Below are 15,178 nucleotides of genomic sequence, written 5' to 3' on the forward strand. Positions count from 1 at the left end.
TTTACAACACATACACACATACACACACACACACACACACACACACACACACACACACACACACACACCGAGAGAGAGGTGAGAGGGAGAGGGGGATGGGGAGAAGGAGAGAGAACACTAACTGGGAATGTCGTGAGCTTTTGAGACCCCAAAGCCTACCCCCAGTCAGTGACACACCTCTCCCAGTTAGGTTACAGTTCCTCATCTTTTCCAAAGAGCATCACCAATTGGGAAGCAAACATTCAAATATATGAACCTAGAGGGGCCATCCTCATTCAAACCACCACAGTATCTCTCACTTTATGTTAGAGATTCATTTTCTGGGGTGAGGAGATGGCCCAGCAGTTAAGAGCACTGCTTGCTGCTCTTGCAGAGACCACTGGGGTTTGATTTCCCGGAACCCAAATGGTGGCTCACAACCATTTGTTAGCTCCAGTTCCAGGAAATTCCTCTTCTGGCCTCTGTGGCCACTAGGCAGGCATTGGGTGCACATATACACATGCAAGTAAGCAGTCATACACAGAGGCCAGAGGCAGTATGTGTGATCGCCGGAGCTAGAGTTAACAAGTATTTTTGACCCGCCTATGTGGGTGCTAGGGTCTGAACTTGTGTCCTCAGATAGACTAGTATGCACTCTTTAAATTTGTATTATTATTATTTTATTCAGTGTGTATGAGTGTTTTGCTCACATGTATGTCTGTGTACCAATATACCTTGGTGCCCTCAGACACCAGAAGAAGGGCATCAGATCCTCTGGGATCACAGTTGTGAGCCAACATAGGGTTGCTGGGAACTGAACCCGAGTGTTCTGGAAGAGCAGCCAGTGCTCTTAACTGTGGAACCATATCCTCTGCTCTAGTGTTTTGGTTCTTTTTTGTTATTATTTTTTTAATGAGACAGGCTCTGTCTCTGTAATCCAGGCTGCCCTGAAGTTTGAGATGATTCTCAGCCTGGCCACACTAGCTTTGGTTAAGGGTGTCTACCGCTCCCAAACACCAAGGTTAGAAACCTGAGCTCCATGCTCACTTCTCTCTTCTACTCATTCACTGGATCCTTCAGACTTAACCTTCAAAATCTCTGAATTAGCCAGCCTGATCTACAGAGTGAGTTCCAGGACAGCCAGGGCTACACAGAGAAACCCTGTCTTGAAAAAACAAAAACAAACAAACAAACAAACAAACAAACCTCTGAATTAAGTTTGATGTCTAAAATTTATTTTGAAGCCAGGAATCCCAACACTTAGAAGGCGGAGGCAGGAGGTTCTCTGTGAATTCCAAGCTAGCCAGGGCTACAAAGTAAGACCCTGTGTTTCAATATTTTTATTTTAAAGTATTTATTTGGGATTAATTTTATATGTACGTTTTGCTTGCATGTATGTCTGTGCACCATGTACATGCCTGCCACCTTTTGATGTCAAAAGAGAACTAGAGCTCAGCAGTGGTGGCACACGCCTTCAATCCTAGCACTTGGGAGGCAGAAGCAGGCAGATTTCTGTGTTCGAGGCCAGCCTGGTCTACAGAGTGAGTTCCAGCACAGCCAGGGCTACACAGAGAAACCTTGTCTTAAAGAAAAAAAAGAGAGATAATTATATCCCCTGGAACTGGAATAGATGGTTGTAAGCTACCATGTGGGTGCTGATAAACAAACCCAAGGTCCTCTGAAAGAACAGCAAGTGCCCTTTACCACCAATCTATTTCTCTAGTTCCAGTATTTTATTTAAAATATTCTATTAGTGGTGTGTGTGCACATGAGTTGAGGCCAGAGGGAATCAGTGGATTCTCTCCTTTGACTATGGCCCTAGGGGTCAATCTTCCTGCTTTGTGTGACAATTACTTTTACCTAAAGGGCCTAAAATTGTAATGTTTTCCCTTCTCCCAAAAAGTTACTTTTAATCCATGTTGTATCCTCCCCAGCACTGCTGCCCTTGGGAAAGTACACAGTGTCTTAGACATACTCCTTTCATCCATTTGCAGACTTTCAGGCCTTCCCCTTATCCTTTGTTCTAGAGACCTTCTCCTTGACCAGTTAGATCTGAGCCCGCCACTCCCTAGTAAAAAAAAAAAGCTCAGCCACGCACTCCCCCCTCAGAAACGTGTGGTTTCCCAGTCTCTCTCATTTTATCTTTGAGGCCCAGGCCAAATGATACTTCCCCAGTGAACTCCGAGCCTCACTCTAGCCTTGAAAGGAGGTCTATAGCCTTATTTATTTCATTTAGCTTACACTGATTATGTTTGTTGGTCCACTAGACTAGGAGCCTACTGGATACAGGTAACGGGTTTAATCAGTCTTTTTTTTATTATTATTATTCTTTCAAAACTGGGATTCTCTGAGTAGCCCTGGCTGTCCTGTAATTCGCTCTGTAGATCAGTCTGGTCTTGAACTCAAGAGATCTGCCTGCTTGCCTCCCAAGAGCTAAAATTAAAGGCGTGTATCATCACCACTCAGCCAGTGTCTTTCTTGAAACACATATGTAATCTGAGTCCTTAAACCTAAGTGGTAGCTATCTCAAGTTTTTCTTTTTTTGTTGAGACAGAGTCTCATGTAGCCCAGGCTGGTCTGAAACTTTCTATGGAACTAAAGATGACCTTGAGAGAATGCTGGGAGAACAGACTTGTCCTCAGGTTTTGTGTTGCTAAGGACTGGATTTAGGACATTGTGCATGCTGAGCAAACACTCTACCACTGCACTACATCTCCAGCCCCTGTCCCCATTTTGTGACAGGGTTTCATATAACCTAAGTTGGCTTTGAACTCCACATGTAGCCAAATGACAGAATTCCTATAAGCAACTCTAGCTCAAAACATGGCTATCGAAAAATAATTTTTTCTGATGTATCTGAAAATGCATGCCAAAAGGACCAACTTTTTGATATTCATTGACTGAGATAGGAATAATCCTCAAGGATCCTCAGTTAGTGTTCTTTCTCTTCTCTTCCACTTTCCAACGCCAGCTCTCCTCCCCGCCCCCCAGAAAGCAAAGAACAATTTTAACTCTTTATTTGAAACAATTCCAGAGACAAGTTAGTTGTGACAACAGTTTCTCACTACAACACAAGGGTGGGCATGGCTCTCTGAAGGAACAGGCCAGGCACCTCCATACAATATATACATTTTAACAGTGGCTAAACTGATGACAGTTATAAAAACACAAAAAGAAGGTTGGGGAACAGCAAAGCCAACAGGGAAAGAACTGGGCGCTCCCTCTGTCAGACACTACCCTTTCTGGGCCCACAAAGGTAAGATAGGGAAGAGAAGATGTAGGCAGTAGGAGCAGGACCCTGGCCCACAGCTCCTCACCTATCTTTTGACCACAAGCCCCATCCTGGATGGCCTAGGATCCCATATTGTGGGCCTGGCCTTGATGATAGGGGGTAGAACATTGGAGAACCCAGCCCCAATCCAAGAAGATCATTTTTGCCTTGGGAGCTCTGTTCATGGAACTAAAGGGAGGCAGTTACAGAGGGGCTAAGCATGTTGACACCATGGTTCATGCCACCTTAAGATGGCAGGGAGAGACAAACACATAAAGCAAGGGCACAGGAATCATCTGCACAATAGGAGTCTGCTCTCCATACTGAGTCCTTCTCTGCCTTTGAGGAAAAGAAAGCATTTGGAACCCTTGAGAAACTGTAGCACCAAGTGGTGCTGGAAGGGTCGGGCGGGGAAGGGACATGGTTGTGAAGGGTGCTGACTATCACTTCTCTCAGGAGGGATAAGAGTGTCTGAGCTCTGTGCTTTAGGTAAATGGTCCCCTCACTTTCAGACCTCTCAGACAAGACCCTTTCACATGGTACAGGGGAAGAGGAGAGAGAGAGGATACAGGGCAGAGAAGGCAGCTGGGTTCTTCCCTAGGTCAGACCTAGGAGCACAGGGCTTGACCTATATAGATGTAGGTCAGGAAACTCAAAGCCAACAGGATCACCAGAGCTATCATCACTCCATCAGAGTCAGGCCCCAGCAGAAAGGGTTTATTTAAACAAAATGGGCTACTGAGTACACTGGGATCCCATGATTATCAAGGGGTATGAAAGAAGGTTAAAGGCAGGGGTTTCTGGGAAAGGCAGGGAAGGAGAAAATTAGAAAGAGCCAGTCACGGCCCTTCAGAATGGATAGCATTGGTTCCTGGGCCAGTTACCCCACAGGACAAATATGATAGATAAATACAAGGTACCACATGGGTTCAGTCTAGGTCTTCTTCCCCAGGACGACCAAGTTCCTCATAAATCTCACGCACAGCCAGAATGCGATTGAGCATGCTCTCTAACATGCTTCGGTCCATGGGAATCACAGAATACCAGAGAGGTGACTCGGCAATGCAGGAGCGCTCAGGTTGCAGATAGAACACGTCATTTCGAGTCCGGAGGCTTTCAGGACTATAAGAGTGGGGATGGAGATGGGGATGGGAAGACAGACATCAGTAGTACCAAGGCACAGCAGGCCTCTTAGGTCCACATGGTAAGTCATTCTTATACAGTCACCAACTCACCATTTTGAGAGATAGAACTCATAGAACTTGACGGGGCAGCGGAGGGGATTCATGCGATTCTCACGCTGCTCTAAGACAGTTTCATCTTCTCTCTTTCGTTTCCCAGGACCTGTATCTATAGTGGGGAGAAATGACCCAGACTCATTAGAACACAGCCACCTCCCAGAGCATAATCAAGGACACTGAGATAAGGCTGCAGGATCACCAAATACAGCTTCAGAAAGAAATAAAGGGAGACTAGCGAAGGGCAAGGAGTATAGCTAGGTAGAAGGTGGTTGCATAGACAAGGCTCTGGGTTCTACCTCCATTGTTACAAAAGAAGCAACAAAGGAAAGAAAGGAGGGAGGGAGGGAGGGAAGGAGAGCAGAAGTTGTTAGCCTTTCCATATTAACCAAACATCCTATACGGATACTCTTCTGTGGTCCTCCCCAGTTTGTCCTGCCAAAGTGTTTACGCTCACTCCCAAGGGAATATATTAAAGAGGTGATCTCAGAAGGTGGACAAAATAATTGGTAAAACAGATTGTTAGAAGATCTTGCTTGCCTTCTAGGTCAGGATGGCCACAACCTTTGTACATCAGGTTAAATAGAGGCCCACAGAAGGGACCTGGCAAATCACTCACAGACAGGTCAGAATTCCAGGGCCAAAGAGAATGGAAAACAAAATGTAGTTTCTTTTTCTTCCTCTGTACAGTTTTTGTTATTTTTGTGTGCATGTGTGAGTTCATGTTTGTGTTGTACGTGTGCACATGTGGAAGCCAGAGTTGGACATTTGGTGCCTTTGTCTATTCTCTTTCCATCATGTTGAGACGGTCTGTCACTGAGCCTGGAGCTCACAGACTAGCTGGATGTTGAGCTCTGGGGAAGCTGCCTGTCTCCACCCTGCCTGCTCTAGCTCTAGGTTATAGGCATAGGACACCATGCCTAAGTTCACTTGGGTGCTAGGGATCCAAACCCGGGTGCTCACGGCTATGTGGCTCGGACATGTGTTTGACTGACTGAGTCATGTTTCCAGTCCTCTGTATGCAGGTTTTGAACCATGAAAAGTTTTTTATTCACTTTCAATACTCCCTGATGACCAGACACAGCTATGAGCTTACTACCTGCTCACCCTTATTCTCTCAAAAGAAGGCAAGCAAACAAATTGCCTAGAAATGACAAAGGTGAGAAACTGGCAGTTAACTGCCCTCCTGTTATGAAACAGCCAGCCAGTGTCTATCACAAGGCCTGTTTTAATCTTTTCTGCAAATGCAGAGGGAAGCTAGTGGCAAAGCAGGGGTATGGTGGGAATGCCATGAAAAAGAACATAAAGTACAAAAAGCAAAGGAAGGGGATAGCCTCATACCTCGCCCTTTCCTCTGTCGGACTGGGGCATAGTAGCGGATGCTCACCACCTTTGTGGTGCCCCGAGGCGTGGTACACTTGCGAGACTGCCGTACCACATTAGTGAAAGAGAGCTGCATGTGTTCTTCAGCTGTCTGCAGTCCAAAAAACTTAGTGTTGAAGAACATGAGGGTGTTGAGGAGGACAAAGGGAGAATAAACCCCCAGTTGCTTGCACTCCCAGAGGTGTTCTTCCTCCACACGGGAGAATACAGTATCTGTGATGGACAAAGAGAAAAACAAAGGGGGTCGGCTTCCCAAAGCCACCTCAGTTCCTAACATGCATACACTTAACTGTAGGCTTCTTACTGCATAGAAATCCTGGCACCTGACCTTCACAGTAGGACTGGGAAATTTGAGGCTGGGGGTATTGAGACAGGATTTTTCTGTGTGACCTTGCCTGTTCTGGAACTGGGAATATTTTATATTCTTTTCACCTCCATATGCAACACTTCTCTGACCACCTTTAAGTTATATGCAAGTAGACACAAAGCTTAGAATTCCCACATTTTGCTTTCTTTTTTAATCAACTTATCACCAAAACCTGGACTATTTCTGGTCACAGAGATAAGTCTAAAGATCTGAGTCTTTTTTTCTCTTCTTGAGTAGCCTGAACTATAGGCACAAATTATTGCTCCTGGATGAGATGAAGTCTTGACCCTCTCCTCACCTTCCTTTTTAATGTTCCTATTAAAAAACAAAAACAAAATAGGGTTTCCCTATGTAGCTCTGGCTGGTCTGGAACCCACTATGTAGATTAGGCTAGCCTCAAACTCAAAGAGATCCACCTGCCTCTACCTCCCAAGTGCTGGGATTAAATGCATATACCACCAAGTCCAACTCATGTTCTTTTCTTTAAAAAAGGCAATATCTTAGTATATAGTTCAGGCTGGCCAAGAACTCACAATTCTACCTCAGGCTCCCTGGTGCTGGGATTCTAGGCATGCAGCACCACAGTGGTTCTCTATCTCATGCTCAAGGGCAAGGACTCTGGCTCCATTAGCCTGAAACCCTGAGGCATCCAGGTACATACTTCTTCCCTCGAACCCTTAGTGAAGAGTAACAGGCCAGCCAGTACAGGGCTCTTACAGTGGTGTGTTGGAAAAAGGGAAGAGAGGGAGAAGGGATTGCTAAGTTCTGCCCCTTACTGTTGGGGAGGAGTGTGGGCTGCCAGGTACTCAGAGACTTGTTGAGTTCTTGAACGAAAGTCAAGTAGTAAAGATCCGTGAAAATGTTCACCATTCGGTTATTTTCCAGCAAATACTAAAGGAAGAAAAACAGACATACATAAAGCTAGGCTGTAGGTCCTAGACTCCAGGACCTAGAGGAAAGACCACGATGAGAGCTGCAGTCATGGTCCTTGATAATTAAGAGGATGCGGATGTGAAGCAACTGCTTGAGTAGCTAACCCAGGGTGCTTTCCCTCAGGTGTTTCTACACTGCTGATGTACTGAGGCTGAAAGAGGCAGAGGCTTGGAGATGGTCCTCACAAGCTCAGATACCCTTATGAAGTCAGAACTGCTAACCTCTCCTAGGCAGAACTAAACACTCATGGAACTCAGCCCCCACATCCTTCCTCAAAACACGATTCAAGGGTGACCTGGAGGATCCAGATAGAAATCAACAGTGATGCTTGAATAAGAGTCCTGGAATGAAGCTCTGGTTTTAGGAGGTCATTGGTGTCTATTTGTCATGGGAAATTTAAGCAAGCTGCCTAGTCAGGATCAGAGACAAGTGACAAGGAGGGATGGGGTTAGAAACAGTTCCAGTAGAATTTTGCATACTGTGGAAAGTGAGAGAAAATCAGGTGGTGTGTGAGAGTTACCTGCTGAATGCCAAGACACAGGTAGTAGATACTGTCAGGTTCATATCGTTCACCATTAGGTCGAGTAATTTCTCTCACAAACTGGGCCAGACCATAGTTGAGCTCAGCAGCTGAACAGGCGAGAATATCCTCCTTGATGCGCATGGGTTTGGCTGTAGTGACATGTAGTAGAAGAGGACAGGGTTAAGAAAACTTCATTTGGAGACTTTCACTTAGCTCCACCAACAACCTTTCAGTTACAACTAGCTCCTGAAAAAAAAAAAAGAATTACAAAAGGAGTCCTCAGCCTTGGACAGGTTCTCCCTTTAGTCTACAACTGTTAGCTGTCTTTACTGGATGGGGAAGCCATATGTGATCACATCCTTACTAGGTATCTTCAGCTGATCCTAGGTAAAGACCCTTTTCTCTCTCTCTGTGCCCTCTTCCTCCCAAGTACTTACGGCCAAAGCGTAGCTCATCACCTTTGCTGGTCTCTCCGTTGGCGTATTTTGACTGTACCCAGCATTTCCAAGCATTGACACCGTATGAATAGTTGAGACCGGTACAACTAGGCTGGCTGCTCAGAGAGTCTCTGGAACAACTTTCAGAAAGCATCAGCCTCTTTTGACCCTGTAAAGGAAAACAGAAGGAGAAAGGTGGCAAAGCAAGGCCAGGGCAGCATGGAAGCTAGTCAGGAGTGGGAGCACTGGTGTAAGAACACAGAAAGCTTCCATGGCAGAGAGCCCCAGAATAACTTTGATGATTTTGTTTACTGAGAGAAAAGCAAACTTTGGTGGCTAGGTCTCTGTATGTCTAGCATTGGAGAAAGAAGCCCAGGGAAGGTCACATTAAGCTTTCTTGCGTGGCTCTGAGAGCAGCCCTACCCCTTCAACTGTCTGTTTTCTTTTTGTGGAGATAGTAACCCCAGTTCTCACCTTCCTCATGGCTCTAGGAAGGTCCTGTTCAGTAGATACATCCTCAGGCCCTACAAGGCCACAATCAAAGAGGAAGTCTACACTTGGGTTAATGTCCAAAGGATCTAATAGAAGGGGCAGAAAGAAGAAATTAACTTCTTTAGGTCTCAACTCTGAAGTCTTCTTATCCCATCCTTGCTACTTGCTCATTCAACTCAAGAGGAACCACTTGGTTGACCTCATTGAACTCAACAGGAACCAGTAAAGCAATCTGAAAGATAGAGACACGCCGGACACAAGCTACATATAGTGGCATAAGACTTTCTGGGCCACAGAATGAGTTCAAAGCCAACCTGGACAACTCAGACCCTCTCTCAAAATAAAAAGCAAAAAATAGAGCTGGGATATAGCTCAGTAGTAGGGCTTGCCTAAAATAGATAGGGCCCTAGTTTTAATTCCTACAAACCCAAGCAATATGAATATACTTAACACAACTGAACTGGACACATAAAAATGGTGACAGACAATGGTGATAAGGGTCAGTCAATAAAGTGCTTGCCATGCCAGCATGAGGACCTGAGTTTGATGCCCTAGCACACAGGAGAAGCCAGGCATGCACTTGTAATTTCCAGCACTGGAGAGACAAGGACAAGTGGACCCCTGGGGCTGGCTGACCAGCTAGTCTAGCCTAGTTGGAAAGTTCCAGGGCAGTGAAGGAGACCCTGTGTCAAGAAGGAGGTGGACAGTGTTTGAAGAATGACACCCAAGGTCTTCCTCTGGCCTCAATGAGGATCCGTACACATAGTACACACATGAACATCCACACATACCTATATGCACACACATTCACAGACAACTAAAAATTAAAAAAAGGCTAGGGGATGTAGCTTAGTATACATGAAGCCCTAAGTTCAACCTCCAGTACCATATAAAGCAGGAGTGATAGTACACACCTAAAATCCAGGCAGAAGGATCCGAAATTCAAGGTCATTCTCAGCTACAGAGTAAGTTTAAGGATAGCCTGAGCTATATGAGACTCTACCTCAACAAAACTTAAACAAAACAACAAGAAGAACATCCTGTCTTAATGAGTATGGTTTAGAGTCATACTCTGGGTCACAAGAAACACTCCTTCCTAATAACACAAATGCTACCATATCAGTAGGCATGCCTTAAATCCTACTTACTCTTGGGGAAATCAGCCTCCAAGTCTTGCCCAGGCTCATCTAAGACATTAGCCATCTTAACAGCCATGGCCAGGACATCATCCCGAGCTGTCCCAAACAGGTCACAGTCTTCCAGAAGTCCCTCTGCACTCTGGTTGCTCACAAGATCTGGGAGGCAGAGAAGTCAGCTCAGTCACTACAGCTCTCTTGTCCAATCCCCACACAGGCTTTCAGGGGCTGATCTCAGCCACCCCCACTTAGCACCAAGACCATACCCCCCACCTTCCTAGGCAGATGGAAGCACTGGGAGCACTGTTTCCACCATCACCACTATCTACTGCATACCGCAAAGATCAGAGGAGGCCTTGTCTAACTCTTCAGCCTCTGCAATCATTTCTGCCATGGCCAGGATGTCAGCCTCCAAGGGGTTGGAAGGGATCTTCACCTTCAGCTCCTCAATGGTCTCCACGATCTTCTCTGTGCTCTCCAGCGTGGTGGGCAAGAACATGGGCACAGGCACCTGGAGGCACAAATCTCAACTAAATGCCAACAATCATATCAGTGGATAAGGGTACCAGCTTATGAGAAAGCCAGAGAGGGTGGGCCTCAATCCTAGAAGAGTAAAGGAGGACCGGTCGGGAAGAGCAAGGACAATTACCGGGATAGGCATTGAGAAAGGCACCGGGACTTTCTGGCAGTATAGATGCATAGGCACTGGCACAAATATGGGCACTGGGATGGGCAGCACAATCACTTGTGGCTTCCATTCTTCTGCAGACAGGAAAAGTCTTGTTAGTACTCTTTCTAGATGAGTGACATCTGACCTAGGACCTGATGCTCATTTGTTATCCCCTGGGGCTCTAAAAATGTGTTCAGTATCACAAAACCAACCAAGAGAGAGCTGCCTATGGAATGCCCTGGTCCAGTTCCTGGACCTAAGGCTGGATGGAGGCTTAGGATGTAGGAATACAGTCTGTGGAATAGAGGTATCATGGCACTCACCTGTCTGACTTCCTTTGGACTTCATTTCCGCCTTGCAGGAAACTCCCCGGTTCTGCATCAGCGGCTTACACATGGCAGCTTTGTTTTTGCGGGGTGTTGCTGGGGGTGGTGGGAGTAGAGGGGTGGGCACACTTGGAGTTGCTCTCTTCACAGGGATCTATAGCATCATCGAAGGAGTGTTAGTTCTGTCAATTACAGTCCCTTCCTCTGAGATAACCCCGCCCTCTTGGCTTTTGTCCTGACCTTCCCCAAGTTCCCATTCTCCTCGGGGGTCCTCACTGTGTTGTTGTTTTCCACTTTGGTTTGAGAGGGTGTCTGGGGCTTTGACTCAGAAGACTGACCTGTGGAATCAAACAAATAAATGCTCTCACTGGAGGAACTAACTGTTTGCCTCACCATTTTTTTTTCTAGGAGCCTTTTATGAAAGAGTACACTAACGAGACACAGGAAGAAGTCTAGGACTTCTCTTCCTTCCTACCCCAGGTCTAGTCTTCTCTGGGCCCCATAAACAATAGCCAAGAAGATTCTCTGCTTCTGGCTACCAAAAAAAGAATGAAATACTACATTTAGAAAGCAATACCACCACCTCCTGCCCCTCACTTTATACCTTCTATTTAGATAGCCTCCGGGAGTTAAGTATGCCTACCACGACTGATGCGCAAGGCTAACATTCTAGAAATAAATGGTCTCTGTGTCACTGAAGGTAAAGCTTCTGCTGCTGCTTCCCTTTCTCTGAAAACTAACCACATCCACTACAAGTCCCATCCTGTCTAGGTACACCTTAAACTATATATCCTTACAGAGAACAGCAGACTCTCACTCCAAAATGATTTGAACAAGAATACCTGCAAGAGCCCAAAAGATAAACGGAGCATAATACCAGGTACTCTGGCCAGGGTACTTAATTGCCAACTGAGGAAGAATGGGCTTGACCTAAAACTAGAAGAGCCCAGGCCAGTTCTAGTAGGGTAACAACTGTCCCAGACTCACTGTTCAGGAGGCTTTCTGGCCCACTCTGGGTATCCAAGTTGGGTTGGTTCTGCTGGCTGTAGAAGCGCAGCAGACACTGTTGGTTGCAGAAATGACGGATTTGCCCACGCCAGTGGATGGTTTCCAGCAGCTTCCCCTGGCGCTTACAGGCATGGCACCGGGCAGCCTGAGAGCATTGACAGAAGAGTCAGACCTGCCTCTTGGCAATATGCTGGACCCTGATCTATGATAAGCCATGTTTCTCTCTTTGGAGACTCGACCACCTTAGAGATTGGAGAGGTCAGATCCCCTCCCTAGAGGGCTGGTGCTGATGTCAGTACGACAGTTCATACCCCTGCCGCCTTCTTTCTGACAGGTTGACTCTCCTTACCTTGCAGTACCATAACAGGTACTTGGTCTTACAGTCCTCGCTGCAAAAGTCCCAGGTGCTGCCATCCAGTTGCTCAGTGACTCCACGCTGACAGGTTTGGGAGCAGTAAGTACAAGTGATACAGCATAAGCCCAGCTTCTTAGTAAAATCTTGCTTGTACAGCAACACACAGCCTAGAAAGGAGAGAACAGGAAAGAGAGCCCAGAGACAGAGTTACTGACCAGTGTTCGACCCAGTCTTTCCAAAGGGCTACATCTGAAACCTCCTCAAAATAGTCCTGCTCCTAAACGCCTTAGCATAAATAGTGGCAGAGCATCCTGACAAGGGCCTACTTTACATCCTGCTTTCTAGGCCTTGCCCCTTTCTTCACTATCCTCCCTGGTATAGAAGATAGGGCCGTGGTCCCTAGCTCCCTCCCTTACCTTCACTGCAGAAGCTTTTCTCTACCCCACTGAATCGAAGTTTCTCATGCAGGAGCTTTTCCTGCCGGCAGTGCTCGCACTGGGATACCACACCCCGAAGTCGCTTGAAGTCCTCACAGCAATCACGGCAGCAGAACTGGAAGACCTGATCCTGAGGTGGAAACACAGGACAGGGAGGGCAGAGCTACCACACATCTGCACCTGATAGGCACAACTTGAGAAGACTTCTTCAAACATGTGGCAAGATGTAGGTGGGGGGGAATCTTACCTGCCACTCCAAGACCTCAGGCTTGCCACTGAAGAGGCTATGGCAGTAGTGACAGCTCAGGTGAATGCCCCCCTCAGGGCTAGTACGCTGGAGGGAAGGAAGACAGATAAGGGGGCAAGATGTGTGCAGTGCTGGAGGAGAGGAGAGATCAGGCTTGCTCTTTGCTCTACCCAGGCCTACCTATCCCAGTTCTCCTGCCCTTTCCCTGTTGCCACTCCCTTTTTCCCTGGTCCAGGGTCTGGAGTACCTGGAACTTGGTCCAGCAGCTGGGGCTGCAGAACTGGTAGACTGTGCGATCAACTTTGTTGTAGTAACAAGGGTCAGAGAGGCTGCGGCGGCAGAAGCTGCAGGGTCGGGGAGGGCCTGGGGCATAGAAAGAAAGAGAGAAAGAAAGAGAAAAGAGGAAGAGGGAGCACATAGAAGGTGTAAGGTAGGGCAGAGATGGAACAGAAAGTCCACGGGAAGATGTGGCTGGGGCCGAGGTTGGGCAGCAGAAATTACTCTACAAGAGGGGAATATGGGAAGTAGAAGGAAGGCCAGCAGGGATCTCAGAGAAGAGGGCTTTGCACCTACCAGTGAGCCCTGCCTGCTTCACTTTGTAAGAAGTGGTACAGCACAGGGAACAGAACAAGCTGGTCTTGCCATTACGATCCACATGTGATAGCATCTCAAAGTTCTTACACAGGGTCTTGCACCAGACACATGGGTACACACGTGTGTTTTTCTGTGAGGATGGGGAAGGAGAGGCTGAGGCTGGATTTGTCCCTTCACTTTTATTTTTAAAATTTTTTTAAACATGAAATAGTTCAGGCATACAAAAAAGTATAATGATGATATAACAAAGACCTGTGTGTCCACCAGCCAGCTTCAAAAATAAAACATAACAGATACAATTGAAACCCCCTTTATTTGTTTTATTTTTCCCAGCCCTCGACCCTTCAGGCACCTTTATTTATCACCCAAGAACCACACCCCCTTCCATAGCCCTCTAATGCACTACTCCCTCGGCCCCACCTTCTTGTATGCCCCCAAGCACGTTGTGTTGCAAAACCGCTTTTGTTGACCATCATGGAACAGGAGCTCTGGGCCAAGGCCCCCAGGCCTGGCATAGATGTAAGCCCCACACTGGTCACAACAGTTGGTTTTCAGTCCCTTGTTGGCTCGGAATTTGGAGAAGCAAGAATCGCTGCAGAGTCGGTGCACCACGCTGCCATTGCTGACCTCATGTAGAACCTGCCACACATACATATACACACCCTGAGCTGAGGCCAGGCCACCACCGCCCACCCCAATCAATGTAAGGACAGGACTCCCACCTCACCCTAGACCTTTACAGCAGACAATGGGCCTAGGACCCCCCAACCTGTGCTTCAGGCTGTAGACTTGATGACAGGATCCTGGGAGGTAAGAAGGTCAGCTGCATACATCCTGGGAGAAGCTCTATCCTTGAATTTGCTCCCTCATATTAGCTACCTTTTCCTCCCAAATCCCTTTCTCCCAGGGTTCAGGCCCTGTAGCTCAAGAACCAGAGGGGTGGGCAGGTCAGAGCCAACAGGCTCAGAAGTTAGTCTGTGGTGAGTACCCTCACCTCTCCAGTCTTCTGGCATATGCTGCAGCGAGTGGCATCAGCAGGGTCCCCAGACTGGGGGATTGGACGCTGCTGCTGGGCCTCATAGAGAGAGAGACAGACAGATGTGCAGAACTCATGGAAGGAGCCTCCTGGACCAGTCTGTACCACAACTGAGTCCTTGGTGTTCCAGATGTCCCTGGAGGTGGGAACAGGTGTGAGTAATCCAGGACCACCCTCTTATTCCACCAGTAACCCCTGCACTCCCTAGGATTCCTACTGATGACCATAGAGTCAAATACTCTAACTGCTTCCCTAAAATTAACCCTATCATCTCCATCCTGCTTGGTTTTGCCAACATAATCTCTCTCACCCATAACTCCCTCCCCTAGTCCCTGCCCCCGCCCACCCTAAGATCTGAACGCACTTCTTGCAGAAGGTACAGGTCTTTCTGCCCAAGGGCTTCTTGGAGTAAGTAGTGAGACAAGATGAAGAACAGAAGAGCTGAGGCAACCCCTTGCGCTGATAGGCCGTCTGCCCCTTCTGGAGTGGTGTCCGGCAATGTGCACAAGACATCTTGGTGCCCATTGAAGAGCGCCCAGCCCTTTGTGCCATACTTGAGCGCAGGGACATGCGAGGAGAGCGCCGGGGCCGGAATGGCACAAAGTCCTCATCATTGGGGTCATCTACCATGGCATCAGAATCCTCATCTGACACTGGAACTGTGGGAGTAGGCGGGGCAGTGAGAAAAGACCACCAGAACAGATCTCCAGCCATTTGATGATCAGATCCATAAAAGTTCTATACTG

The 15,178-nt window shown here is 47.3% G+C and overlaps 1 protein-coding gene across 5 annotated transcripts in view; it reads right to left on the reverse strand.

The window, feature by feature from the left end:
* Nucleotides 1–2,981: 2,981 nt before the first annotated feature.
* Nucleotides 2,982–15,178, reverse strand: part of Zmym3 (zinc finger MYM-type containing 3) — a 16,971-nt gene continuing 4,774 nt past the window's right edge. For 4 of the 5 annotated variants that reach the window (XM_031365798.1, XM_031365790.1, XM_031365819.1 and 1 more), the window contains exons 5-25: nucleotides 14,797–15,091; nucleotides 14,391–14,568; nucleotides 13,817–14,035; nucleotides 13,376–13,526; nucleotides 13,050–13,165; nucleotides 12,803–12,889; nucleotides 12,535–12,685; nucleotides 12,113–12,285; nucleotides 11,743–11,908; nucleotides 10,996–11,093; nucleotides 10,753–10,909; nucleotides 10,409–10,521; nucleotides 10,096–10,270; nucleotides 9,772–9,918; nucleotides 8,606–8,709; nucleotides 8,132–8,300; nucleotides 7,692–7,843; nucleotides 7,015–7,129; nucleotides 5,830–6,084; nucleotides 4,486–4,600; nucleotides 2,982–4,372 (exon numbers count right to left, since the gene is read on the reverse strand). In XM_031365798.1, the coding sequence (XP_031221658.1) occupies nucleotides 4,180–4,372; nucleotides 4,486–4,600; nucleotides 5,830–6,084; nucleotides 7,015–7,129; nucleotides 7,692–7,843; nucleotides 8,132–8,300; nucleotides 8,606–8,709; nucleotides 9,772–9,918; nucleotides 10,096–10,270; nucleotides 10,409–10,521; nucleotides 10,753–10,909; nucleotides 10,996–11,093; nucleotides 11,743–11,908; nucleotides 12,113–12,285; nucleotides 12,535–12,685; nucleotides 12,803–12,889; nucleotides 13,050–13,165; nucleotides 13,376–13,526; nucleotides 13,817–14,035; nucleotides 14,391–14,568; nucleotides 14,797–15,091 (3,329 nt within the window). In that variant the 3' untranslated portion in view covers nucleotides 2,982–4,179. The remainder of the gene's footprint in view (nucleotides 4,373–4,485; nucleotides 4,601–5,829; nucleotides 6,085–7,014; nucleotides 7,130–7,691; nucleotides 7,844–8,131; nucleotides 8,301–8,605; nucleotides 8,710–9,771; nucleotides 9,919–10,095; nucleotides 10,271–10,408; nucleotides 10,522–10,752; nucleotides 10,910–10,995; nucleotides 11,094–11,742; nucleotides 11,909–12,112; nucleotides 12,286–12,534; nucleotides 12,686–12,802; nucleotides 12,890–13,049; nucleotides 13,166–13,375; nucleotides 13,527–13,816; nucleotides 14,036–14,390; nucleotides 14,569–14,796; nucleotides 15,092–15,178) is intronic. The other variant, XM_031365806.1, reaches the window with a different exon arrangement.

The sequence above is a fragment of the Mastomys coucha genome, chromosome X (genome assembly GCF_008632895.1).
Source record: "Mastomys coucha isolate ucsf_1 chromosome X, UCSF_Mcou_1, whole genome shotgun sequence".
In the NCBI taxonomy this organism is placed as follows: domain Eukaryota; kingdom Metazoa; phylum Chordata; class Mammalia; order Rodentia; family Muridae; genus Mastomys; species Mastomys coucha.